Genomic DNA, 22,933 nt, shown 5'->3' on the forward strand with positions numbered 1-22,933 from the left:
AGACGAGTTCTTTATATCGAGGTTTCCGGTATGCACATGGGAAAGTAACACATCGGAGGAAGGGAATCTGCCGGTGGGGTTCTCGGGTAGGGCTGGCACGGACGGTCCGGGGCTCGCGTACCGCATTTGGAATAGTCGGGTTGATCAGAGAAGCGCCGCGGGGTAAATAGATAAATAGACGCGCTCGTTGGCCACAGCAACCCAACTGGAGGGCACATGTACTTGATGCCGCTCCATCCACGCCGACAACCACGCCGCTATGCACATGTCGGTGAGACAAGCGCCAGGGGGACGATGCTTACTTCTGCATGGCGTGGCGGACGGCTGATGGTGACAGCTGACTGTGCTCTCCGGCAACACAGGAGCGTGTCAATTATTCCATGGCTCTCCTTTCCGGCCAGACTATCGCTGGAGAAGCCCGCCAGTTAAGGGGCAGGCGTTGATCCTAGTCTATTGGTACACTGGACATCTTGTACTCCTGATGTGGCGTTGCTGAAATGTCGTCTGAGGATGTCACCCGGCATGATTGATACCTGACTCGGTCAGTCTTAGCCATTTATCACGCTTTCAGAACCTAGTTTCATGTCTAGGAGAGGCCTAGACCCTTGGCGACGAATCGGCCCTTCGAGATTCGAGTGTCTATTCAGGGGGAGGTCCAATGCTGATTTAGCGTTTGCTAATTATCGGATAACTGCCATGAATTGCCATGACCAAAGATGAGTAGCTCTTCGGTTCTCGGCCGGCGATGCGACAAGACTCGCGCGGACCCGTTCCTATTGAATATAGATTTGAGTCGGACTATCCTGCTTGCTACTGTAGAAGCTAGGGTCGGATCCCATATTACGAACAAGGAGGTGCGAAGCAAAACACGATAAGTTTTGCGTCGCAGGCGCGGAGCGCCTAGCGTGTATATCTCAGCGGCCGGGTAATCTTCCGCTTCCTTCGCCGGTCCGTGATATCTTCATCGTCGTCATCGTCCTCATCTTGTGGCACGGCAAAATCGCTGTCCTCGTCAGCCCCTTGCTCGACTTCCACCGGAATCCCCTGGACCGGGGCTGTCTTTCTGGCCTTCCTGCTTCTGCCACCCCCGTGGCCGCCTCTAATAGCCGTCATCTTGCCCCTCGTGGCCCGATTCGCGGGATTTAACCCATCAAGAGCCTCTAGAGCCTCTTCGCCAACGACTACTCCCCTCTTGCCATCCTCCTTGGCCTTCGGAAGCTTTTTATTTAGCCCATGTTTGTCTGCGAATTTTTTTCCGTAGTTGAATAGCAGCTCTTCCCCTACTTTTATGTCCCTTAGTGCCAAAAATTTTATTCTGTGTTCGCCGTTCACAAGGGCTATTTTGGCTTCGCAATTTAAGCCGTCCTTGTCGTTATCGGCATGGTTTATGAAGCGGGTCTTGTTTCCCAGACGAGCAGCGTCAATGGCCCACTCGCTGTTGAGATCAAACAGAAAGGAGAGGTACTTCCGGTCATATATGATGCCGCGGCGATCGGCTTCCAGAAAAGAGATCACCTATGAATGTCATTAGACACACCACCAGCTTCAAACAGTAGAGCCCTATTGAGGCACAACATAAATCATAGGAAGTGGCTTACCTCGCCCGCGTATTCACCCAGGTATTCCCCTTTCCGGACCGGTTCACCCACGTACAACCCAAACCCGACGCCCTCTAGCTGGCTTTCACCAAGAATCAATTTTGGAGACACACCTCGCTGTAGATGTATATTCTGGCAGCCGGTCGTAAATAGATCATCTTGGTATCTGTTATCAGGGTTGATGCGGGGAATTGCGCCGCAAGAAGAGCACTGAGGGCCACATTCGCGATTCATCTGTATGCAAATGCAGCTGTCAGAAACGCATACGATACCATTCGAGTGACATGGGCACCCTGTGAACTTTCGTGGGCAGTCGTCGGAACAGCCACAGATACTTTCGCAAAGAAGTTGCGAATCAAAACAGGGGCAGCCTTTTTGGCATGGGCCCTCGTGGGCACACTGAAATGGTTAGAAAGGCATAGCCAAGCTAGAATTATAATAGAGGTAGCTTACTGGGTTTGCTTGACACCTCTCTTGATGAAGATGTGCAGTCGTCATATCCTGCCAGTCCCATTTGAGAGTTTTCTTCTGGTTGTTATACCAATCCGGTTGTCTTGCCCGATTCTTCGAAGGCAATTCGACACTTCGAGGCTCCATATGTTTGATTTCGCTATGGACCTTCCAGCAAGGAAGATCCATGAAGAAAGCAATCGTACATGCTCGTCTTTTCTTATCTCTCAGACTGATGACCATACTCTCAATCGTGGAAATATCTTCTGCTGGGAGCTTGTACGCGGAATCATCATAACGGGATACTAGATAGCACTCCGACGAACAGGGGGTGTCAACTTGGGTGCTAAAGTCGGGCTGTCCTGCTTTTGCGGCAATTCGTGCATCCTGTTTTCGTAGAATATCTTGGTAAGTCGTCACTAGTGGTTGATGCACATATTGATACCCTGGAGCGTTCTCGTCCCTAGCAGAATCGCCATGGGTCTGACAGCTTGCTGCCCCGCAGATCAAGCATATAAGGGTAGTATAAGTCCCCAGTCGATCTGGACATGGCTCGGCTGACGATTCCATTTTGTTGATGTCAGTCTGGCTTAGTTGGGATTTTGTTGGTGTTCTCCCCGGCTTGTCCTGGTTCGAGTTTCTTCGCTCAGCTAGTTCTTTGAGATGTTCCTCGGAAAGCAGGATATCCTCCAGGGGGCGATCATAGACTTTCCGAAACGCTTGGGAAACCATTTTGGCCAATTCCCTTTCACGAGGTTCTAATGGCAACTCAAAAGATTCGTGGATGGTTCGTTTCTCTATCTCACTATCCCTCGAGCGATTCCTGCCCTGGTCGAGGAGATACTGTATAAGCTTATCCTGGCCTATTTCGAGACCTAACTTTTCTAAAGAAGCTTCAAGACACGCGCGAACTTGCGATGACCACTCAGACTCCCGGCTTGAGGTGGACGGTTTCGGACTGTACGCTTGCTCTAGCTCATGTATCAGTCTGGCATTTTTCTTTTTTGATCCCTCAGCATCTCCCATGTAAGGGATGAACCTGAGTCTTTCGTCATCCATGGTAAGAATATTCCGTCTGACTGTCGTATGGAAACTATACTTTGGTACGCGGGCAGTATCGCTTTTTATGATTTTTGTAATGAGCTGAGATCTGATTTTGCCCGCTTTGCTCTTTTTGTTGACCTGTGTTCGTTAGCAAAAGCATAGATTATCGGGTTCTTTAACCATACGTGAGACTCTAGTTTAACAGTAGCAGACCCATCAGGAACAGTACCACCGGCTGAAAGGTGGATAGGTTTCATTGAATCAAAAGGAGAAACTTTATCGACAAACGCCGAATCCGTATTCTTAGCAGCTTTCTTGGCATCGTGTAACAGCCATCTCACGGTAACCGCATGATCATCCTCGGTCATCTGTTCAAGATCCTGCAAAGATTGCTCTATCCTCGCGACCGTGACATTTTGGCCCTGTTCGCTTTCATTGGACACGCCTCGCCGTAACATATCGTCCCGCGGCGAGACATTGCTAGCGCTGGAACTTGAAGTGGTATTAAGTCTAGCTTTTTGCTCCTTCAGTCGTCTAACTAAGGGTGACTCAGAACCAAGGGATCGTTCAGAAGATTTCTGGGGACTTGCACGGCCTCGTGAAGATCGCATTGAAGGGGTCCCTGTTGAGAGTTGAAAATTTCGAGTTCTGTCCATTTCTTCATCTGCATCCTCCTCGTTGTTTTCGCTAGAACCGGACTTCTCAACGTGCTTGGCCGGTGCTCTAAAATCCGTTTGAAGGGTGACATCAAGAACTTTGTCGGAGGATTCAGGAGAGATTTTGATTTTAGGTCCAGAATCATTTATCGTCGTAAAGCCATGTGATGCCCCTGGCGGCGGTGGATTAGAGGGCATCATCTTGGAGGCTGACGAGCGATGAGGTGTTCCATTGCGTAAAGACTTTTGTGGCGCTGTATTGAAGTAAGTAGGACCTGGACGAGAGTCTCCATGCAGCGGTAGTACAATGGTAGAGCGAGTTGCGCCTGAAATCGCAATATCGTTGGGACCGTTGCTGGGACGAGGAGCTTCTTCTGGATCTGAATCATCCAGGACCCAAGGATTGCTGGCGGTGCCCGACATTTTTGGAGGGCAACGGTTTCCGAAGGAGGTTTGAAAAGCTGAAGAATCATCTGGAGGTCCCGGCTGGTGGTAGCGTCGACTCGTCTCAGCACTATATTCTCCCAGCTATCCCAACGTTGCAAAAACGGGCTGAATTGAAGTGGCTCTTTGGGCACGTGATAATATATGTAGGGTGCGACAGAGCTTTCAATTATCAGCCGCTTTGAATTGCTTCAAAGCGAGAGCGTGGTAATATCAAGATACATGGTCTGGGGCTGATGGATCGACTTGTAATTTGATTTGTTGAACGTATTGGTGCAATTTGATACTGAGAAGAAGTCAGTAGGTAGGTAGGTAGGTAGGTCGGTAGATGGGGTTGTTTTGACGCGATTCTTACGCAGACGTGTTTCTTGGATTGTTGATGGCTTGAAAGACATTCACCCTCACCACGAAGAAATGAATGAATTGATGAATGAATGAATGCCGCCCCTTACACTTCGCCTAATCCACATTGACAAAGGAGTCTGCGACGCTGAGGTGAACCTGTTGGAATCACGTGTGGGAGAGGGGAGGAGTGAGGAAAAGATGAAGCGAAACGAATCAAGCGACGGCAACGACCTCACACATGATTCGCTGCACAACTTTCACTTTCACAACTAATGCACAACCGTTTGTCTAGATTTGACGATACATCTCCTTCAGACTTCCAAGTCCCAACATCAAATCTCAACCGCCGAATCATCATAAAATAATTTGTCCAGACTAGAGGTTATTGAGCCTCCCAGTACGTGGCAAACGCTGCCTTCCGTTCATATTCTAATGGTCGAGTGACCATCGGTGTTCCTCCATACTGAAGTTTCTCCTTTACGGCAGTGCGACATGGCCGACTACCTGTCATGATACTTGTGATGATACTTCAAAATCTTTCTCTCTCGTTGTGTCGACGTCCTTAAATTTCTTGTCTCTTTAAGAAGTATCTTATCAGTTTCAGTTTGCGGATAAGGACATCACAATGCGGGCGAGACCTCGACCTGGCCTATCAAACGTTCGCAGTCTCAAGCCGTTGCGTTTGGATCGCGGCTCATCATATTAAAATCTGAAGATTTGGTCACTTATCATAAGTAGATCGTAGCTCATGATGATTATGAAGGGGCTCGGTAGACCCACGACCCCTCCCCAGAACCGGACTTACATGCATACTACTTGGATTGCAGGTCTCTATACATGGCTGACGAAGACAAGGAAAAGAATGGGAATGGGTCAACTTTCAACATTGCCATGATTGAAAAAGACGGATGACTGGTCCCGCCGCTCACACCAAGCACGCGGCATGAGCTTCAAGCTTCAGCACCATGACTCCCGAGTCCCTACCTCTTCATCAGTGCGCGCTGCCGGCCAGATTCAGTAGTACCCCAGAAATCCGTCCCCTTGAAGACTGCTGAATTGCGGATCGCTTGATAAGCTAATAACCAGTGCCGCTATCGTACAGAGGACGCCAGGACGAGTTACTTGCCAGGGGGACAAGAGCCGAATCAGGGTAGGGATTAGAACTTAACGGCCAAAAATTCGGCGCCAGCCTATCAGATGGACTCGCAGTTCAATTTATGAGCAACCTCGCGTACCTTTGCGCAGCCGTCTCGATGTGATCGTCTCTCAGAGTTTTTCAGGGTCTTCCCCCATATGGAATCCAGAAATACAACCAGGAAGCTGATTCAAAGTTAGAAAGGTAGCCGCAGGAGGCGCGTCCTATGCTATACTTTGTGAGTCTGTAGATTATTTTCCAGGATCGCCGCCGGGTTTTTCCAGAAGACCGGGATCTCCAACGCCTGGTGTCCCGACGGTAGGTAATCAATTATCAATACTGAAGACTCGAAGACCCACGATTAGGGGCTGGGTACTCCGAGAATACGTACAGAGTACGGAGTAGCCAATAGTCTCCTCTGCAAGACGAAGTGACATACCTCGGGGACGGTAGACGAATAAGGAGTGTGGACACTGAGTGATTATCGGGTCGAGCCTTGAGCCAGGACTCCACCAGATAAGAGAGCGGGGACTCGGGAGGCGTCGATGTCGCCAACAAGATGCTCATTGCTATTCGCCATGATGCGAGATTGAGGTGCACATCCTCGCCAACTAGCAGACAGGGCTTGACGGAGTTTGCAGAGTATACAGCAGCACAGGAGTAGTACGTAGCAGGTACAGTGGTAGGTGGTAAGTGGCAAGTTGGTAACAAACAGGAGTCGCTCGCAGAAGTTGCGGTCAACCCCAAGGGACGGCATACAGAATTCGCACGGGCCGTCACGGTTCGTGGGATGATGCATCATGCGGGTTCGCACTTCAAAGTTCACACTCTTTTCAAGGGGCCAGGGCAGTCGGGCCCGGGGACACTCTGTTTATCAGTGCCACTGCCATGCAATCATACGGAATCCTCCGTACGGGGCACACAGTCATGAGCAGCGGGACGAAGGGATGAGGATGTTATTGGAGTGTTCTGCTTGGCCGTTCTGGCCTGCAGACTCCAGCACTGAGGAGAGCCTGTTGGCGCTGCTCGTCTCATGCAGGTACAAAGGGAGGGCTCAGGGGCCATTAATGACCACGGGTGAAGGGGTGAAGAGAGGGGGAAGGCGGAGGCGAAGGAAGGGGAGGAGAGCAGAGAGCAAAGAGCAAAGAGCGGCGACGATGGCGGATGAGTGATGGCTGATTGATCATGGCAATAATGGGAGTCTGTTGGTAGCGAATACACTTGACCAAGTACCGAGTTCGAAGATATACTGCGGTGGCCACGCAGGCTTTTAGGTCACTACTACCTACGTAGAAGTAACTCCGGTCGATGATCGATCTCATCTCGCTGAACCTCTTGTCGCAATAATCCGCGTCTCCACCACCCGGCGTGCCTACGGGGTGCGGCTAAGGATACCTTCTCCAGCGCGATGGTACTATTATACTATTATTGCTTTTATAACTTCTTTTAGTCCTAGATAGCTCCTATTGTCCTTATGGCCTATCCTTACTTACTCTTGCTACTGCTATTCTTGTGTTTGAATTGTTCCCTTTCCTTTTCCTCTTGCATTTCCCCTCCTCCTCCTCCTTGTCTTCTTCTTCACCTGCCTCGCTATCACCACCACCTTACCATCCATCAACATCGTCCATGGTCCATGGTCCCACGGAGTCTGCCCCTCCCCAAGCCTTTCACCCTTTCTTCAGCATTGCCTGTTCCGGAGTGCCATCCGCCAGAGGTCGATCACTCCTTTTCGAGCTGAATTCTCGCTATATAGCCCCCGCGGAAGCGAGCATCCATACCTGCTATACGATTACTCCGTACTTACGGAATACTGTACAGGAACCCACTCCACCGGTGATACCCAGTAATCCAACACTGTCATAATCAGAATCTTCCGCACCCCCCCTTTGAACTCGAAAGCAAGCACCAGGCACCAAGCAACCAAGCACCAAGCACGCCCTTTTCAATCGCAACGGTTTCGCACCCCGCGCGCTCCGTCCCCTCGGTCTTGGTTATGCCCTTGGGTGGATGATTCTCTCTGGCAGATGGAAGCGATAAGGGGCACCCGCGCAATCTGGAATCTCGCAACCCCCTACGCAGATGCAGCATGGCTTCATCCGGCCTGCCACTCCCGACAAGAGACCAGTGCTACGCCCTCACAGACGAACAATGCCGCAAGATTCAAGAGCACCGAGACCCCGAAGGCAGGAGGGCGAACGCGGATTGGGAACGCCCGTACCAGCCAGAGCTGGTGCGACACTACATGGCCATGCTGAGCTTTAAACAGGTCGAGGATGCCATGAAGTCGAGGCTGGAGTGGTCGTAGGTCTCACCACCGGCGCATTGCGCGTGGGCTAGCTAATGATGAACAGGTACAAGACGTACCAAAACCGATATAGGGATTGGTTGTTTCCCCTCGATAGGCTGGAGCGGGAGCAGGTCGTGCGTGAAATCTTTGCCTGGATATCGAGTCAGGACGACTACATCCCCCCCAGTGCCGCGACCCCTTTTCAGACTCGACAGCTAGTCCGACCCATACAACCGCAGCCTTCCCCCCAACATGCCCGACCGCAAGTCATACCGCAGGACTTCTTCCTCCCGCCGCACATGCGAGTCCCTAGCTATCCGACCCATTCACTGAATCGAACGTCGTCTATCTCAACAACCGCTACCTTCGCCTCTGCAAGTACGCATTCGTCGTACACGGGTTACGACGACACCTTTTCAAGCCACCGGGCATCGATTGCGACGACAAACTCTTCCCTCAGTAATGCAAGTTACTATTTCTCACAACCAAGGCTACCAAAGCCACCGAAACATGACCCCGTTGCCGGTTTATGGAATGGCGTCCTACGTGTGATCCCATGCGGCAAGGACCATTGTAACTGGTCATGGGAAGAGCCCTTCAGCAGTTGTTCTGTGTGTGGCTTCACGAGATGGCATAGCTTGATGCTTCACGCGGGGGCTATGGGCATTAATAACCTTATGTCTGCCATGATGCTTCTTGCAGACGTTCCCAGAGTCGACTTCGCAGGAAACCATCCAATCCATTATCTCATGTGCACGGGCGTGGGCTTTGAATTCTTTTCGAGTCCCTTTCAGTGGGATGGCTTCCCGCAGAATGTTTTCGGTCAGAACCCCCTTCATGTCCTAAACCCGCTAGGCCTGGGAGAGCAGCTTATTACCCTTTTGGAGTGGTTCAACAGTCGAGAGAATCCACCTGGACTACTTCTGATGCAGCGCGACATATATTGCCGGACCCCACTCCACACCCTTCTACAATATCCGCTCGAGCGAGAAATGTACCAGAAGGTTCTCCGTGTCTTCCCCTACGCCGAGCTCTACCTGAATGCTCTTGATACGACCGGTCGAAACACAGTGAAGATGATGAACAAGGCCGCTATGAAGATACAGATGGAGTCTCCATCCGATTACGCAAAGATCCAGGATGGCATCACAGAGGTCAAATTATTCCTTTCCGATGCTGAAAGAACGCATAGTAACAACAGTCGGGCATACGGATTCCATGATATTGCCCGAGGTGCCAGAGGCATTACGAATTCGCTTTTTGGGTATTATCAGTGCAGCATCTGCAACCAATACAACGCACACTCAAACTCCTACTTGGCCCAACTATATTGTGCTTTCAAAAATGGCAGAGATCGGAATGGGCCTGACGAGACGGGCATGACACCGGCTCATGCGCTGGTAACATTGGCCCGCTGCAATGACGACGAGGAACGGACGCCCGAGACTCCCGCACAGACCGCAGAGCTGTTCAGATTCCTGATTCCCCCAGACGATCCCAGGCGCCCCGAAGCGCTACATGCTCTGGACCCTCAAGGCAATACTCTGGTATTCAACATTGCAACGAGAGGCCTGAACGAGATCTTAGAGTATGTTCTACAGTTGGTCGATCCGTCCAGGAAATCTGCGATGGTCAATTGCTGTTCGAAAGGCCCGGACGGCAATGAGTGGAGCGTCTTGATGGCTGTCAAGACGAAACTGGACGAGGCTGCGAAACAGATACACATTGCGGAGGTTACCCACAACAATGGTCTGAGAGCGGTCATGAGGGAGAAGGGGAAGCGTCTGTACAAATGCAAGACTATCTTGCAGAATGCGGGTGCTCAACTCCACCCAAGCATAACGACACGATGGCGGATCGCATGATCTTTTGCGTCACCCACGACAGCCCGCAACGTCCACGATCCTCCACGCTCGGCGTCAAGAATCTCGCCTTGCATTTCATTTCATTCCGTGTATCATCTGGGGCATTGGCTCTGTTGATCTCCCTTCCATATACCCTTTTATAACCTTTTATTGCAGAGCGGCCCAGTCATCTACATACATACTCGTCACGATTTACGCTTGATACCCATGTTCCGTACGCAAAGTACTGTCATTTTAGCGATATTCCATTTGTCTCTTTCATGCCGCGTGTCATTTTTCGCGATCTTTCCCGGCGCAGGATTAAGCATTTACGGAGGCCGCTGTGTCTCCACCATATAGAAAGGGAGGGTTGGGTTTTTGGGCTCGGTCCGCAAAACTTTTGTGTTGGCGGTGGTTTTCTTGCATCACTCTGGATGGGAGGGGGGATGGGGGGCATACGCGGGAGAGGCAGCTGCATTATACTGTACAGTACTGGATTGACAGGCCGGCAAAAACAAGCGGGGGGGGTTGGAGTGGCATGATTTTCTTGGTGTTATAATCCATATTTGAGCATGGCCGACCAAGAACCTGTTATTGTTATGTGGAAGAGGTCGAGCACATGCGCGTATGGAGGAGACGGGTCGAGGGCGATGATTACATCTCGCCTCCGGAGTCCAATCGTCACCAACTGCCGGTTGCGATGGAGACCAAGTCCGTCTCCATCCGCCCTAGCCCTCCCACATCGAGTATAGCATGCCAATTCAGCAATAGTCCCGCAATCGTAAATAGCGAGCATGACTTGATCATTGCAACAAGCGTAACAGTAGGCGTGTGAGAGTAGTGACGTAGAGACCCGGGCTTGAGGCTTGATGGAAGATGGACCATGAGGGGCCCTCTGCGGCTCTGAGTCTTTGATCGAGTGTCTAGACTCAGCACTCAAGATACCGGGACTTCCGAGACGAGGCGAGGCGTGTCCCGACTCCCGACTCCCGACTCTTGACGCGGGGAGAGAGGCAGAAAGGCAAGGCTGGCCGACTGCAAGAGCCGGTCCGCAGGATGGGAGGACCCTGCCGAGTGCTTGGAGAACGGGATGCCGGGATTGGCCTCGATGATATCAGAACCGGGTTCGCGGGGACGGAGAAGGGAGCACTGTGCCTGGGTTAAGGGTCCAGCTGAACAAGCTTGCAATAGAACGAGCAGCGGTTGATTCTATGAGGAGACGACCAGAGACGACGAGCAACGACCAAGAGACGAGCAGCGCTTCGATCTGGTGCTAGGCCCGATGTGGATGGTGCATCGCTCACGGATGACGTAGAGGGGCTGTGGCGGTCGTCACCACTAAATAGCTGAGAGGTAAACACCCAGAACTCCCTCCATCTCCAACTTCAAACTCCCTCCTCCCGTCCAAGAACTACAACAACCAACGTCCGCTTTCTACCTGCACTCTCACGAACGATACAAGTGATTACGGCCGCCTCTTGCTCTCTACAACCACCACAGATTCCCCTTCGCATTTGCAGCTCTTCAACGTCGCCACCATGCATCGCACGTATTCTATGAGACAATCGCGGGCTCCTACTGTAAGTGCCTCTTCTGCGCCCAACGGCGCATACACCTCGGTGCGTTCTCGACATGTTCTGACTGTTTCCGCAGGCCTCGCAGCTTCAGAATCCTCCTCCACCACCTTCGAGCACCAAGACGGGGAGACTCTTTGGGAAGGGTGGTTTCGGTGAGCAACCCTGTCTATGACGTGGACATCTATATACCATTGCTCGGAAGGGATACACATGCCCGATGGTCGGATTGTGAAGATGGTTCGGAACTGTCATACATGAAGAGCAGAAAATGCGGCAGCGATTGATCAGTCGTGTGGTCTCTGGTCGCATGTTCTGTTCCGGCGCTTGCTTATGCTTTGCTTGCAAGGCCAGCTATCGCGCTGCATGCCTCTTCCGTCACAATCCGAACATCGTGGCATCAGATCCGCATTGATATACTTCACGGTGATGTAGTTTGTGTTTGCTAACACCCACCAATAGGCCATGCTCTCCGTCACCGAACCGCCGGCCAGTTCGGCCCAGATCTCGCAAAGAAGCTCTCCCAGCTCGTGAAGATGGAGAAGAACGTTATGCGAAGCATGGAGCTGGTTGGCCGTGAGCGCATGGAAGTTGCTGTGAGTTACATCTCCCCGCGCAAAAGTCTTCTGGACCCTGACAGTTTCCCTAGCAACAACTCTCCCTCTGGGGAGAAGCATGTGATGATGACGTCTCGGATGTTACGGACAAGCTTGGTGTCCTACTCTACGAGGTCGGTGAGCTCGAGGATCAGTACGTCGACCGTTACGACCAATACCGTGTCACAATCAAGAGCATCCGAAACATCGAGGCTTCGGTCCAGCCCAGCAGAGACCGTAAGTTCAATGGGTCCATGGTGCGGGAAGTGGTGGCTGATTACATGAACAGGAAAGCAAAAGATTACCGACCAGATTGCTCAGCTCAAGTACAAGGAGCCCAACTCTCCCAAGATCGTCGTTCTCGAACAGGAGCTTGTCCGTGCTGAGGCCGAATCTCTTGTCGCCGAGGCCCAACTCTCCAACATTACCCGCGAGAAGCTCAAGGCCGCCTACACCTACCAATTCGATGCTCTCCGCGAACACTGCGAGAAGCTCGCTATCATTGCTGGCTACGGTAAGCACCTCTTGGATCTTATCGATGACACCCCTGTCACCCCCGGCGAGACCCGCGCTGCATACGACGGATACGAGGCTTCCAAGGCCATCATTCAAGACTGCGAGGACGCTCTCACCAACTGGGTCACTGCCAACGCTGCCGTGTCCTCTAAGCTCTCTACCCGCTCTCGCACCCTCTCTCAACGCCGTCGTGCAAACATCCCCCGTACCATTGACGGACATGACTTGACCGCCCAAGATGCCCCACTGAATGACCGCGAGTCAGGTCTCTGGATCCCGGCTAGCGCTCACAAGGCCGATGGCTATGAAGAAGAAGAGGAAGAAGAGGAAGAGGCCGCCGCCCCATCCATCCAAGAGCACACTGTGGAGGGCGAGTCGCGAGGCCGACAGGAGGCTGTGGCCGCTGCTTAAGTCACCCCGCCAGGATTAATGAAGTATGGAAAGACGGTTGGGCGAGCTTGGGCGAGCTGGTGTTGCACGGATGGAGAGTCACTATATTTTGGACCGGTGGCGGATATTCCCAGGATCTCTTGCTTTGCTGCTATTGAATGTACTCGTTGCTGCGTTATCCTTCTCGCGCCCGGAGGTCATATGTGGTGGTAATCAGTAATTTCACGTCCCGCAACAAGGCTTAACATGACGAGTGTGGGGAGGGGATGACAGGGGAAGTGTATACAGGTATTGGCTTTTGTATCTATAGGGTCGGATGTAGTTCTTGAAATGAAAAGCTAACGTCATTTTTTGTTCGATGTTTCCGGGAGATTTGAGTATCCCAGGGTTTGACATACACGGCTTGATTCTAGTCACCACACCACGCCCATCGTAGCGTGAATCTTTCTTATGCTGCCCGTCCAACATATGTAGAGTAGCCTGCCGCCTCTCCTCTCCTCCCCACCCACCCTTCTCCTGCTTCTTACCCACCCTTTTCCTTTTCCTTTCCTTTCCCCTTTTTTTCATTTCCTTTCCTTTCCTTTCCGTCAAAGTAGATGCAATCCAATCCAATCCAATTCAACCCATCCCATCCCACTTTCACACCCCAATCTCCCTCCCCACGCCAACCATACCCGCGCCCGCACCCTTCCCAGCTGCTCCTTTCATCTGACTAACAAACTCCTCAACTTCAATCTTCACCACATGCGATCCGGGGACAACCACTTGTCCCAGATAGCGACTTGTCGGGTTCGGGCTGCTGGCGTTGCGGTATTCGAAGGTGGAGGTTAGGATTATGTTGAGATCCTGTTTTTGGGATGGGGGGGGTTAGCTGGGTTTGGAGGGGGGAGGGGGGTTGAGGGAATGGGGGGAGGGGAGAGAGTACAGAATCAGTACAGCGAAATTGGCCGAGGAACATACGAGCATCGGATGTAGTGACGCGGAGGGTTTTGTGGAGGAGGGAGGTTAGGTACGCGGTTGCTTCGGATTTATCCATGATCTTCTTTTTTTTTAACTTTGAGGTGTGTCTGGGAGGGAAGAGGGCGGGGAGGATTTCTGGGAGGGGATGGATGTTGTGGATGGATCGTGGTGCTTTTTCGGCGATTAGATAGAGGGGAAATAAAACACGTGATTAGGTGATGGTTTCGAGTTGGGGGTGGCGTCATCGTGTCATGAAGCGGTTGATGGATCATTTCTCTTTAACTACGAGCGGGGACGACGCCGCAGCAGAAGAAGAAGGAGAAGAAGAAGAAGAAGAAGAATCACGCGAACGACGAATATATTTACGGAAGGATAAAGAAAGAAAGGGGAATCGCGCGCTCATGATGTGCGGATATTACAGCTCTTCCTGACCGCGGGCACACGGATCGACCTCGACATCTCTAAGGATTCAAGATGGGAGTGACGGGGCTCTGGCCCATCCTCGCTCCCTCGGCGCGACCCACGCCGCTCCCCACGCTGAACCGTAAGCGTCTCGCGGTCGACGCGTCGATCTGGATCTACCAGTTCCTGAAAGCGGTGCGGGACAAAGAAGGGAACGCCTTGCGCAACTCGCACGTCGTGGGGTTCTTCCGGCGGATCTGCAAGCTGCTGTACTTCGGCATCCAGCCGGTGTTTGTGTTTGATGGCGGGGCGCCGGCGCTGAAGCGGCAGACGGTGTTGGGGAGGAAGAAGCGCCGGGAGGGTCGGAGGGAGGATGCGGTGAGGACGGCGGGGAAGCTGTTGGCGGTGCAGATGAAGAGGAGGGGGGAGGAGGAGCAGGAGCAGAGGAGAAGGGAGAGGGAACGGGAGAAGGCCGGGTTGAGAGGGGATACCGGGGTCGTGGACGAGGAGGCGTTGCCTGCGGAGGCCGAGATGGTTTATGTGGGTGAGCAGGGCATGAGCGCCGCGGAACGCCAGTCCACGCGCAAGTTCCACAAGACGGACGCCTACCATCTCCCTGATATACCGAATCTGGCCGAGATGGGCGCGCCCAACGACCCGCGGATCATGTCGGCCGAGGAGCTGGAGGAGTACGCGCGGCAGTTCCATAACGGAGAGGATGTCAACCTGTACGATTTCTCGAAGATTGATTTTAATGGCGAGTTCTTCCTGAGTCTGCCGCCGGTCGATCGGTATAATATCCTGAATGCGGCGAGGTTGAGGAGTAGGCTGAGGATGGGCCTGAGTAAGGAGCAGCTCGAGGAGATGTTTCCGGACCGCATGGCCTTTTCGCGATTCCAGATCGAGAGGGTGAGGGAGAGGAATGAGTTGACCCAGCGGCTCATGCATCTGAATGGTATGAATGGTGATCTATTAGGGGTTGAGGGTGGGAGGATAGCTGGGGAGAGGGGGAGGGAATATGTGCTGGTGAAAAACGAGGGTGTGGAAGGGGGTTGGGCATTGGGGGTTGTGAGTACGGATAAGAGTGTAGGGGAGAGAAATAAGCCGATCGATGTTGATGCTCTGCATCAGAAGGCCAAGGATAACCAAGAGAGTGAGGAGTCGGACGAAGAGTTCGAAGATGTCCCCGTGGAAGGCCTGAATAGGCTGCCGAAACTGCGTCCGGATCATAATCAAACATATACTGATTTCCAGGCGCAAGAAATCGCTGACCAGAGACGGCAGTTCTATGCTTCGAGAAATCAGGAGAGCTCGAGAGCGGTTAGAGTCCCTTCCGAAGAACCCACTTCCCTATTCGTGGACGACTCAATGGACGCACGATATCCTACCAATGGACACGACGAAGATGAAGATTTGGATCGAGCCATAGCCATGTCTTTACAACCAGATCAGGAGCCCAATGAGGAGATGGACGAAGAAGAGCACCTCAACCGGGCTATTGCGCTCTCTCTTCAATCCCAACACCGCCATGAATCGCCATCTGAAAATGAAGCCGATTTCGAAGACGTCCCAATGCCGGAATACGAACAACGCCCAGCTGAGGCTCCTAAGCCTATAACAAGTTCAAGCGGGGGTATGATCGCACATATCGTCAACAACAGAGCCAATGCTGCGGTTCCCAAACGGAGAGCAGCAAGTATCAGCAGTGGCAGTGATAGTGATATGGACCTGCAATCTGCGCTGGCTAAGGCTAGGAGAGCAAAGGCACCGGAAAAGACACGACAGCCTGTGCCTGTTGTGCAGAATTTAAAGAGCCCTTTTGATGGACCGTTGCCATTTGAGAAGCTTGATTTCGGGACCTCGATTTTCTCGAAGAAGGCGACAGAATCTGAACAGCCTGATGATGGCAAAGTGGGAGATGGAGAGGGAGAGGAAGAATTGGCTGGCGGGTTTGATAATCAGGCTGAAGAGCAACCCTCTAAACCTTTACCACCGTGGTTGGCCAAAAGCGGCGATATCCGATCACAGATCCAAGAGCAGCAGAGAAGGGATTACGAGCTGAACGCTGAAGATAGAGAAATAGCGATTGAAGAAGAGATGATCTTCCGTCGCGATCATGGACCTATCGAGGTTGACTCTTCGGATAATGACAGTGATGTTGAAGTTCTGGATGCACCGCCGCCTCCGAAAAGAAGCACGGAGAAGATGGATGATATTGCAGAGGCTGTTAGGGCCGAACCTCCTGTCTCGGAAGTACCTCAGGATAGACAGCCTATCTCAAGTAAGGAAGATCATGGAGGATCTGAAGATGAAAATGTAGAGTGGTCGGAAAGCGAGTATGGGGATGTGGTAGCAAAACCTGTCGGGGTTGACGCTGAGCGAAACATTGACGGTAAACTCGATACCGTTCCGGGCTCTAAATCGACGTCTCCTGAGTTTGAAGATGTTGAAGTCCCACAGCAAAACGGTGAAAACGAGAGTCCGTCAGCAGAATTCGAGAATATCAACATACCCGACACTGCAGCAGCTGTGCCCTCGCCCCCGGAAGATGTACCGGAGAGACCACCAGCAGATGACGATTCTTTTAATCGTCAGCAAGAAGATGATGAATTCGACATGAGTGATCCAGATGATGACGAACTTCTCGCTCAACTAGCTGTTGAAGCCGAAGAACATGCACGTTTTGCCAGCACTCTGAATCATAAATCCGAGCAGGAAAATAAGGAAGCTTATGAAAGGGAGCTCAAAGCTCTCCGGTCACAACAGAAGAAAGACCGGCGAGACGCTGATGAAGTCTCGCATATCATGATTACCGAATGCCAAGCTCTCCTCCGTCTCTTCGGCCTCCCCTATATTACCGCCCCCATGGAAGCAGAGGCTCAATGCGCCGAACTCGTGCGTCTGGGTCTCGTCGACGGTATCGTAACAGATGACTCCGATATCTTCCTCTTCGGGGGTACCCGTGTCTACAAAAACATGTTCAACAGCAATAAATTCGTCGAGTGCTACCTAGCCTCTGACCTCGAGAAGGAGCTCTCCCTCTCCCGCGACCAACTCATCTCTATCGCTCACCTCTTGGGCTCTGATTACACTGAAGGGCTGCCAGGCGTTGGTCCTGTCACCGCCTTGGAGATACTGTCCGAGTTCCCCAGTAAGAATGGGCTTCAAGAGTTCAAAGACTGGTGGACCTCCGTCCAACTATCCTCTACACCCCTATCATCCGAAACCTCCACCTTCCGTAAAAAGTTCCGCCGCGCCCAAGCCACCAAACTCTTCCTCCCGCCAGGCTTCCCCTCCCCAGCAGTCACCGACGCATACCTACACCCCGAGGTGGATTCCACCCCCGAGCCTTTCCAATGGGGCGTCCCAGACCTCGATCGCCTCCGCGACTTCCTAATGGCTACCATAGGCTGGAGTCAGGAACGCACCGACGAGGTCCTAGTCCCGGTCATCAGGGACATGAACCGACGCGCAGCAGAAGGCACACAGAGCAACATCACGCGATTCTTCGACGGCGCGGTCGGCACGGGCGCTAACACTACGGGCCGCAACGAGAGAGCCCCGGGGAGCAAGCGCATGAAAGACGCGGTGAACAAGCTAAAAGCCAAGAAGCAGAATAGCGTAGCGCTGGGCGAAACGTTCGCGGACCAGGCCCGCGAGTGGGCGGAGAAGAACGATCTCAGCCTCACGGCTCGCGAGAAGGATAAAGCGAGCCGGAAGCGCGGCGGGAAGGGGAAGAAACGCACGGTTGCGGATGTTGAGAACCCTACTACGGAGACGGAAGATGTAGATGTAGATGGTGGGGATGCAGATGCGCAGGACGAGAGTAGCGAGGAAGAATACAGAGACGTGGATTCTCGGAGGAAAGGGAGGGGGAAAGGAAGGGCGAAGAGGAAAAGGGTGGCTGCTGTTTGATTCTAATAGGGAGCTTCAGGTAGAGATGGAGTAGGTATGGATAGGTGCTTTTTCTGGCTGTGGGAATCCCCGTCATATAGGGGCGTGGTGTCTACGCAGTTGGGTAAATAGATTATAATGAGTTTATGTCTGTATACATATATACGTCTTCCCCTGATACCTTATGCAATGTTGGGAACGGGGATACTACCTAGGTTAGTCAGAGTAGGTGAACGGGTAATTGCGTACAGGGAATTAATCAATCACTAAGAAGCCAAATCAAACGCACGGTGGGGAATGAGCATAGAAGCGCGCAGCTCTCGCGACTCTGCTCTTTTTGATGAGTAAGGTATCTAGCTATGGACTCAAGCTCTCCCTCTATCCCCCACAGGAATATAATACATGATAACTAGGCGGTTAGGCTACAAGACAGGTAGGTAGATAGGGTATCTTTGATGCTCAGTTAAGCCGAAGCAAGAAAGGTATCACAAAACCTGAATCCACGTCACAGATGATTGTATCAAGACCATTCATCAACCCCATATTCATCCCGCATAATCTGTCGCTCGGCAGCCGCATCATCACGTGAATCAAACGTGTCCAGATCGTACAGATCCGGCGGATCCCAATCGTAATCGTACAGATCCGGCGGCATAGCATTCATGTCGAAGATGTCGTTCTCATGCCGAACCGGTTCTTCTTCGTCGCCCACGTATTTCGGCGCTTCCGTGCCTTCGGGCAAGGCCATAACCCGCTGCAGGTAGCGGCAATAACTAGGCTTCATACTCCAATCTACCCACCTGTCGTCTAGAAATCCGCAAGCTGACAGGGATGACTCCTGAATGCCCCTCATCGCTTTAAGCGGTTCGATAAGTTGTTGCATCGACCCAGGCGTCGACTCAACACTCCTGATACAAATCTTTAAGAAACGGAGATTGGTGCATCCTCTTAACAACGTGCATACATCCTCCAGCGCCATCAGCAACGTTCGAAATGTAGGCCGCTGGGGTCCCAAAAGAGTCTGCTTTTTAAAAGGCACAATGTCGTCTTCTGCAATCCCCCCAAGAGAACAACCCATGTTGAGAGTAACTCTCTGCATATACTTGACCATATTCCTTGGTAGCTCATAGCAACGTTGTACTTTGCACACTTCATAGTAACTTTGGTTTGTGCCCATTTTCGTGGGATCGTGGCGCGCAAACATGACCCTAAAGCCGGGCCGCGACATGATGCTGTGGTTGGCAGGGTTGTTGTAGTCGAAGCCGAGGAAGAGCAAGAATTCGTTGACCCGGTATAGGATGATTCTGGCCTCGTCATGGATACGGCGAGAGGCACGCAGGAGAGAGGCTCTTGGGAGAGATGCCTCTTTTATTGCTTTCTCGGAACGATCGATTACGGGTCTTCCATCGACAACGGGTATTTTAAAGTCTAACACGAAGGTGTAGACTCGATCCCGCAGTTCGCGCGGCAGGAGGGAAAGCAGTCCTGGGTATTAGGTAAGTTGTGAAATTCAGGGGCTGAGATGATGCTTTTGAATGTTGGAGATCCTTATCTGTATAATATTGAAAGGAAGGAGAAACACGAACCAAGCTCTGGGGAGATGCCCATTGCGGTTGCTAGTGTCTATGCCCAGTTACTCGGGGAATGGATGGATGATTGGAAATAACAAGAGGTACTCGAATGGGACAGCTAGCATTCGAAGTTGCAGGGCCCTGCAATTCGAGATTTGCAGTACTCTTAAGGGTCGATGCTGAATGTTGAAGTAGCGAGTTGTAAAGAGAAATTGAGAGTGGTTTGACGCGGTTGGGTTTCAACGCGTTCCCAGCTCGCGTATGTCATGTGACCGAGAAGTGAAAAGGGGTTAAATCATCATATGACTTTCAGAGCATACATTATCTTCTTATTTCACAGCGGCTTTGGGAGAATTTATTCATATTGGATATTGAATGGCTTTTATATGAAGTACGAAATAAATACTCGTTTCATGTTTTGCAGGTATGACTTGCTCCAGCCTCCAAGCAAAATCTCACAAGTCTACCTTGTCACTCCATTGGAATACAGGACTTCTGCAAAGTGGGTTGTCTTGCTTTATGCAAGCGTAAGATATATTCTTGGAATTTATGGGTAGTACTGTCAAGTATCAAGATGTCCCTACCAGCTTTCGTTTCTGGTCAATTGGGACCCCCCCCCCCTTCTTTTTTTCTCTCTCCTTACCCCTGGCTGCTCTTCTCTTTGCTCTTTTTCCTTTTGGCTCTTCCATTTACCTTACTACTGATTTTAGATATTGCGCAGAGAAATGCTAAAAAAATAGAACTCAATATTAGATGATCCACAGGAGTAACATGGGGAGAACTAGTAGTGATGGACAATAGGTGAGTTATTTGCAACGAGAGTAATGTCTGGGAATAATCTGTGCTGTACTACCGGCTGTGACGAAGTCATAGGTAATGTGAGAAGATACCTATGTATCATAGTAGAAGGAGTAGTTAGGAGGAGCACAATGGTGCGGATGAAGTATTTTTAAATACAATTATTTGCACATCGGCGGCTCGCACACAGAACCAAGAGAGAACTTCTCAAAATCATTACTTGTCAAACTATATGCTAGCGATGTATGTGGAAGTAAGTCCGCACATCTGTTGCCATGTAAGCCAGTCATGCCTGGCAAGGAGATACTCGAAGACTAATTCCATTTGCAACTCAAAATCAACAGTTTAATCGGACTCCACTAGCTCACCAGAAACGCTCCAACTTCCTTTGTCAGAACACAATCCCTTGTGTTATATTTCGATTAATTTACCTGTTGACCTGTTATCAGTGACTGAATATTTGATAACAGTGGATATGCTGGTCATTTCCATGCAATGAGAATGGCAGTCGTGTTTTTAGATGACCAGGAGCCTGTCTCCCATCTAGAGTAATTTGCTCATAGCAAACTGGTGAGGCCTTCTCAATGACCCAACATTAGAATCTTTGCGGTACAGTTCGAGCCTAGTGATGCGTTGAAGTGATATTGCCAAGGAAGCTTGTCCTCCTCTGATCCAACCACGCAATTGGACGGTGGCGATGGAAAATGACTACACAGGTGGTTTGTTCGGAATGAAGGTATAAATTCTGACTAGAAGAGAAGTAGGGAACTTGTGTGTGCAAAATATATTCTTTCGGTAGCGTCCATTCTGCCCTGTATAGGTGCGTGACAGTTTGTCGTAAGTCGTCTTCTCGCTACTTGTAGAAGATATGTCATTGAACTAGAGAAACTTTGCATTAAATCGACAGATACTACAGTATGAGTTGTGGATCATGAAGAGATTTCATACATATCCTACCCCCGATCACCACGAATTCTAGCTGGCCATTATGGAGAAGATTTCAGGGCTCTCCTGTAATGTCGAACTTTGACTAGCCCTCTAGAGAAATTTCTTTCTGCAGACAACAAAGGATAAATAAAGCATTTCAGAGAACCTCGTTAGGGTCTGGTAATGGCTGATTCGAGAAGTTACTGTGCTGGACCAGAAGGGCAAGAAGCTGTTATTGGAAGACTGGAGTTCTTGAGCTTCCTGGTATTACTCGAGCCTCCATCGGACCTTGCTTAGGGGGGTTTCGATGGCTTTGTTGTAATGGGAGAACACCTTGCTCCAGATTGCTAGCTGAACCAGGTACCCGGAAAGAAATCACTGAAATCTCTGGACACTCAAGAATTAGTAGTGACCTAGACCTGTTAGGCCAGCCTTCAAATCTGATATTCCAGATCACCAATCACCAATCGAGATCCCGGAGTCATAGGATGGTTCATGCATTCAAATAGTCTCTGTAGCTAATGCACTTTTCCCATGCCAGCTTTCGTCGAATTCCATATGATCACAAACCCTCCATTCTGATCTGCAACCGACAAAACCCCATGCAGCCATGTCAATGAATCCCAGAAAAAACCGATCAGAACTTGTTGAACTGCTTAACAGCCTTGCCAGTTCGGGGGAGGACGCGGAGAACATTGAATCGGACCTGGGTGGATTGTTAGCAGTTGCCTTTATATTATCACTAGCAGATATTGGGTCTCCTTCGGGTATTCGAGGCGCGACTGGAGGACGTACGGTCTTGCTCAGGGGTCTGCATTGTCCAACGGTAACTTGGTCACCCTCCTCCACACGGAAAGCTGGCGAGACGTGCGCAGCAAGGTTCTTGTGTCTCTTCTCATATCTGGAGTATTTTGGGATGAAGTGGAGGTATTCTCGGCGGATGATGAGGGTTCGGTGCATCTTGGTGGAAACAACAGTTCCGGTCAAGATACGGCCACGGATGGAAACGAGACCAGTGAAGGGGCACTTCTTGTCTGTGAGGATGGCGAAGTTAGTAAACAATTTCTCTATGCCTTGCGCCCACATTGCCTCAACGCCCTCCAACTGAGATGGCGGTGCCTTCATCCCATCTTCCACCGAGCACGAAAAGCCATATGCCGGCTGCAGTCCCAATTCTCAATGCGGCAGATCCACATACCAATGTAGGTTCCCTCAATCGCGGTCTTTGGTGTTCTGAATCCCAATCCGACGTCCTTGTACCATCTTCGTCCTCCCTTGCCAGGTCTGGCAGTCTTGGTCTTGACCTTGGAGTTGAGGAAGATGTGAGGCTGCTTTTGGAAAGCGCGCTCAGATTGGACGGTAAGTTCGGTGGCCATGGTTGCGGTTGTGTTTGTCGAAGTCGCAAGTCGTCGGCGGTGCTGAGCTGATGGTTTAGAAGAAAAGCGAGGGCTCAATTTTTCAGAGGGCTCGCTTAGACTTTGTGTGCGTCCCGTGACTTGGAG

General features: G+C 51.2%; 8 protein-coding genes across 8 annotated transcripts; 3 read left to right on the forward strand and 5 right to left on the reverse strand.

The window, feature by feature from the left end:
- Positions 1–900: 900 nt before the first annotated feature.
- M430DRAFT_51902 (hypothetical protein) lies at positions 901–3,550 on the reverse strand (the record flags this gene model as incomplete). Its single annotated transcript, XM_024868264.1, has 4 exons — positions 901–1,515; positions 1,599–1,997; positions 2,052–3,230; positions 3,278–3,550. The coding sequence occupies 4 exons, from the start codon at positions 3,548–3,550 to the stop codon at positions 901–903; spliced, it is 2,466 nt and encodes an 821-aa protein (XP_024719891.1).
- Positions 3,551–7,473: 3,923 nt separating this feature from the next.
- Positions 7,474–7,886, reverse strand: M430DRAFT_259477 (hypothetical protein). Its single transcript, XM_024865319.1, has one exon. The coding sequence runs from the start codon at positions 7,758–7,760 to the stop codon at positions 7,536–7,538; it is 225 nt and encodes a 74-aa protein (XP_024719892.1). The 5' UTR covers positions 7,761–7,886; the 3' UTR covers positions 7,474–7,535.
- M430DRAFT_259410 (hypothetical protein) lies at positions 7,585–9,954 on the forward strand. The gene is made up of 2 exons (XM_024865318.1): positions 7,585–7,973; positions 8,024–9,954. Exons 1-2 carry the CDS (start codon positions 7,759–7,761, stop codon positions 9,822–9,824), a joined length of 2,016 nt encoding a protein of 671 aa, XP_024719893.1. The 5' UTR covers positions 7,585–7,758; the 3' UTR covers positions 9,825–9,954.
- A 1,387-nt stretch (positions 9,955–11,341) lies between these two features.
- Positions 11,342–12,900, forward strand: M430DRAFT_104075 (hypothetical protein; the record flags this gene model as incomplete). The annotated part of the gene is made up of 5 exons (XM_024860903.1): positions 11,342–11,383; positions 11,457–11,532; positions 11,840–11,973; positions 12,027–12,210; positions 12,263–12,900. The coding sequence occupies 5 exons, from the start codon at positions 11,342–11,344 to the stop codon at positions 12,898–12,900; spliced, it is 1,074 nt and encodes a 357-aa protein (XP_024719894.1).
- A 672-nt stretch (positions 12,901–13,572) lies between these two features.
- On the reverse strand, positions 13,573–13,915 carry M430DRAFT_77564 (hypothetical protein; the record flags this gene model as incomplete). The annotated part of the gene is made up of 2 exons (XM_024869576.1): positions 13,573–13,725; positions 13,805–13,915. Coding segments are annotated over 2 exons (264 nt in total), but the record flags the coding sequence as incomplete, so codon positions are not given.
- A 195-nt stretch (positions 13,916–14,110) lies between these two features.
- On the forward strand, positions 14,111–18,312 carry M430DRAFT_35986 (hypothetical protein). The gene has a single exon (XM_024866845.1). It carries the CDS (start codon positions 14,314–14,316, stop codon positions 18,154–18,156), a length of 3,843 nt encoding a protein of 1,280 aa, XP_024719896.1. The 5' UTR covers positions 14,111–14,313; the 3' UTR covers positions 18,157–18,312.
- Positions 18,313–18,655: 343 nt separating this feature from the next.
- M430DRAFT_20596 (hypothetical protein) lies at positions 18,656–19,743 on the reverse strand (the record flags this gene model as incomplete). The annotated part of the gene is made up of 2 exons (XM_024864330.1): positions 18,656–19,620; positions 19,722–19,743. The coding sequence occupies 2 exons, from the start codon at positions 19,741–19,743 to the stop codon at positions 18,656–18,658; spliced, it is 987 nt and encodes a 328-aa protein (XP_024719897.1).
- Positions 19,744–22,068: 2,325 nt separating this feature from the next.
- M430DRAFT_142897 (hypothetical protein) lies at positions 22,069–22,807 on the reverse strand (the record flags this gene model as incomplete). Its single annotated transcript, XM_024862788.1, has 3 exons — positions 22,069–22,137; positions 22,227–22,465; positions 22,630–22,807. The coding sequence occupies 3 exons, from the start codon at positions 22,805–22,807 to the stop codon at positions 22,069–22,071; spliced, it is 486 nt and encodes a 161-aa protein (XP_024719898.1).
- Between the last annotated feature and the right edge of the window lie 126 nt (positions 22,808–22,933).

Source organism: Amorphotheca resinae, assembly GCF_003019875.1.
Source record: "Amorphotheca resinae ATCC 22711 unplaced genomic scaffold M430scaffold_8, whole genome shotgun sequence".
Lineage (NCBI taxonomy): Eukaryota > Fungi > Ascomycota > Leotiomycetes > Helotiales > Amorphothecaceae > Amorphotheca > Amorphotheca resinae.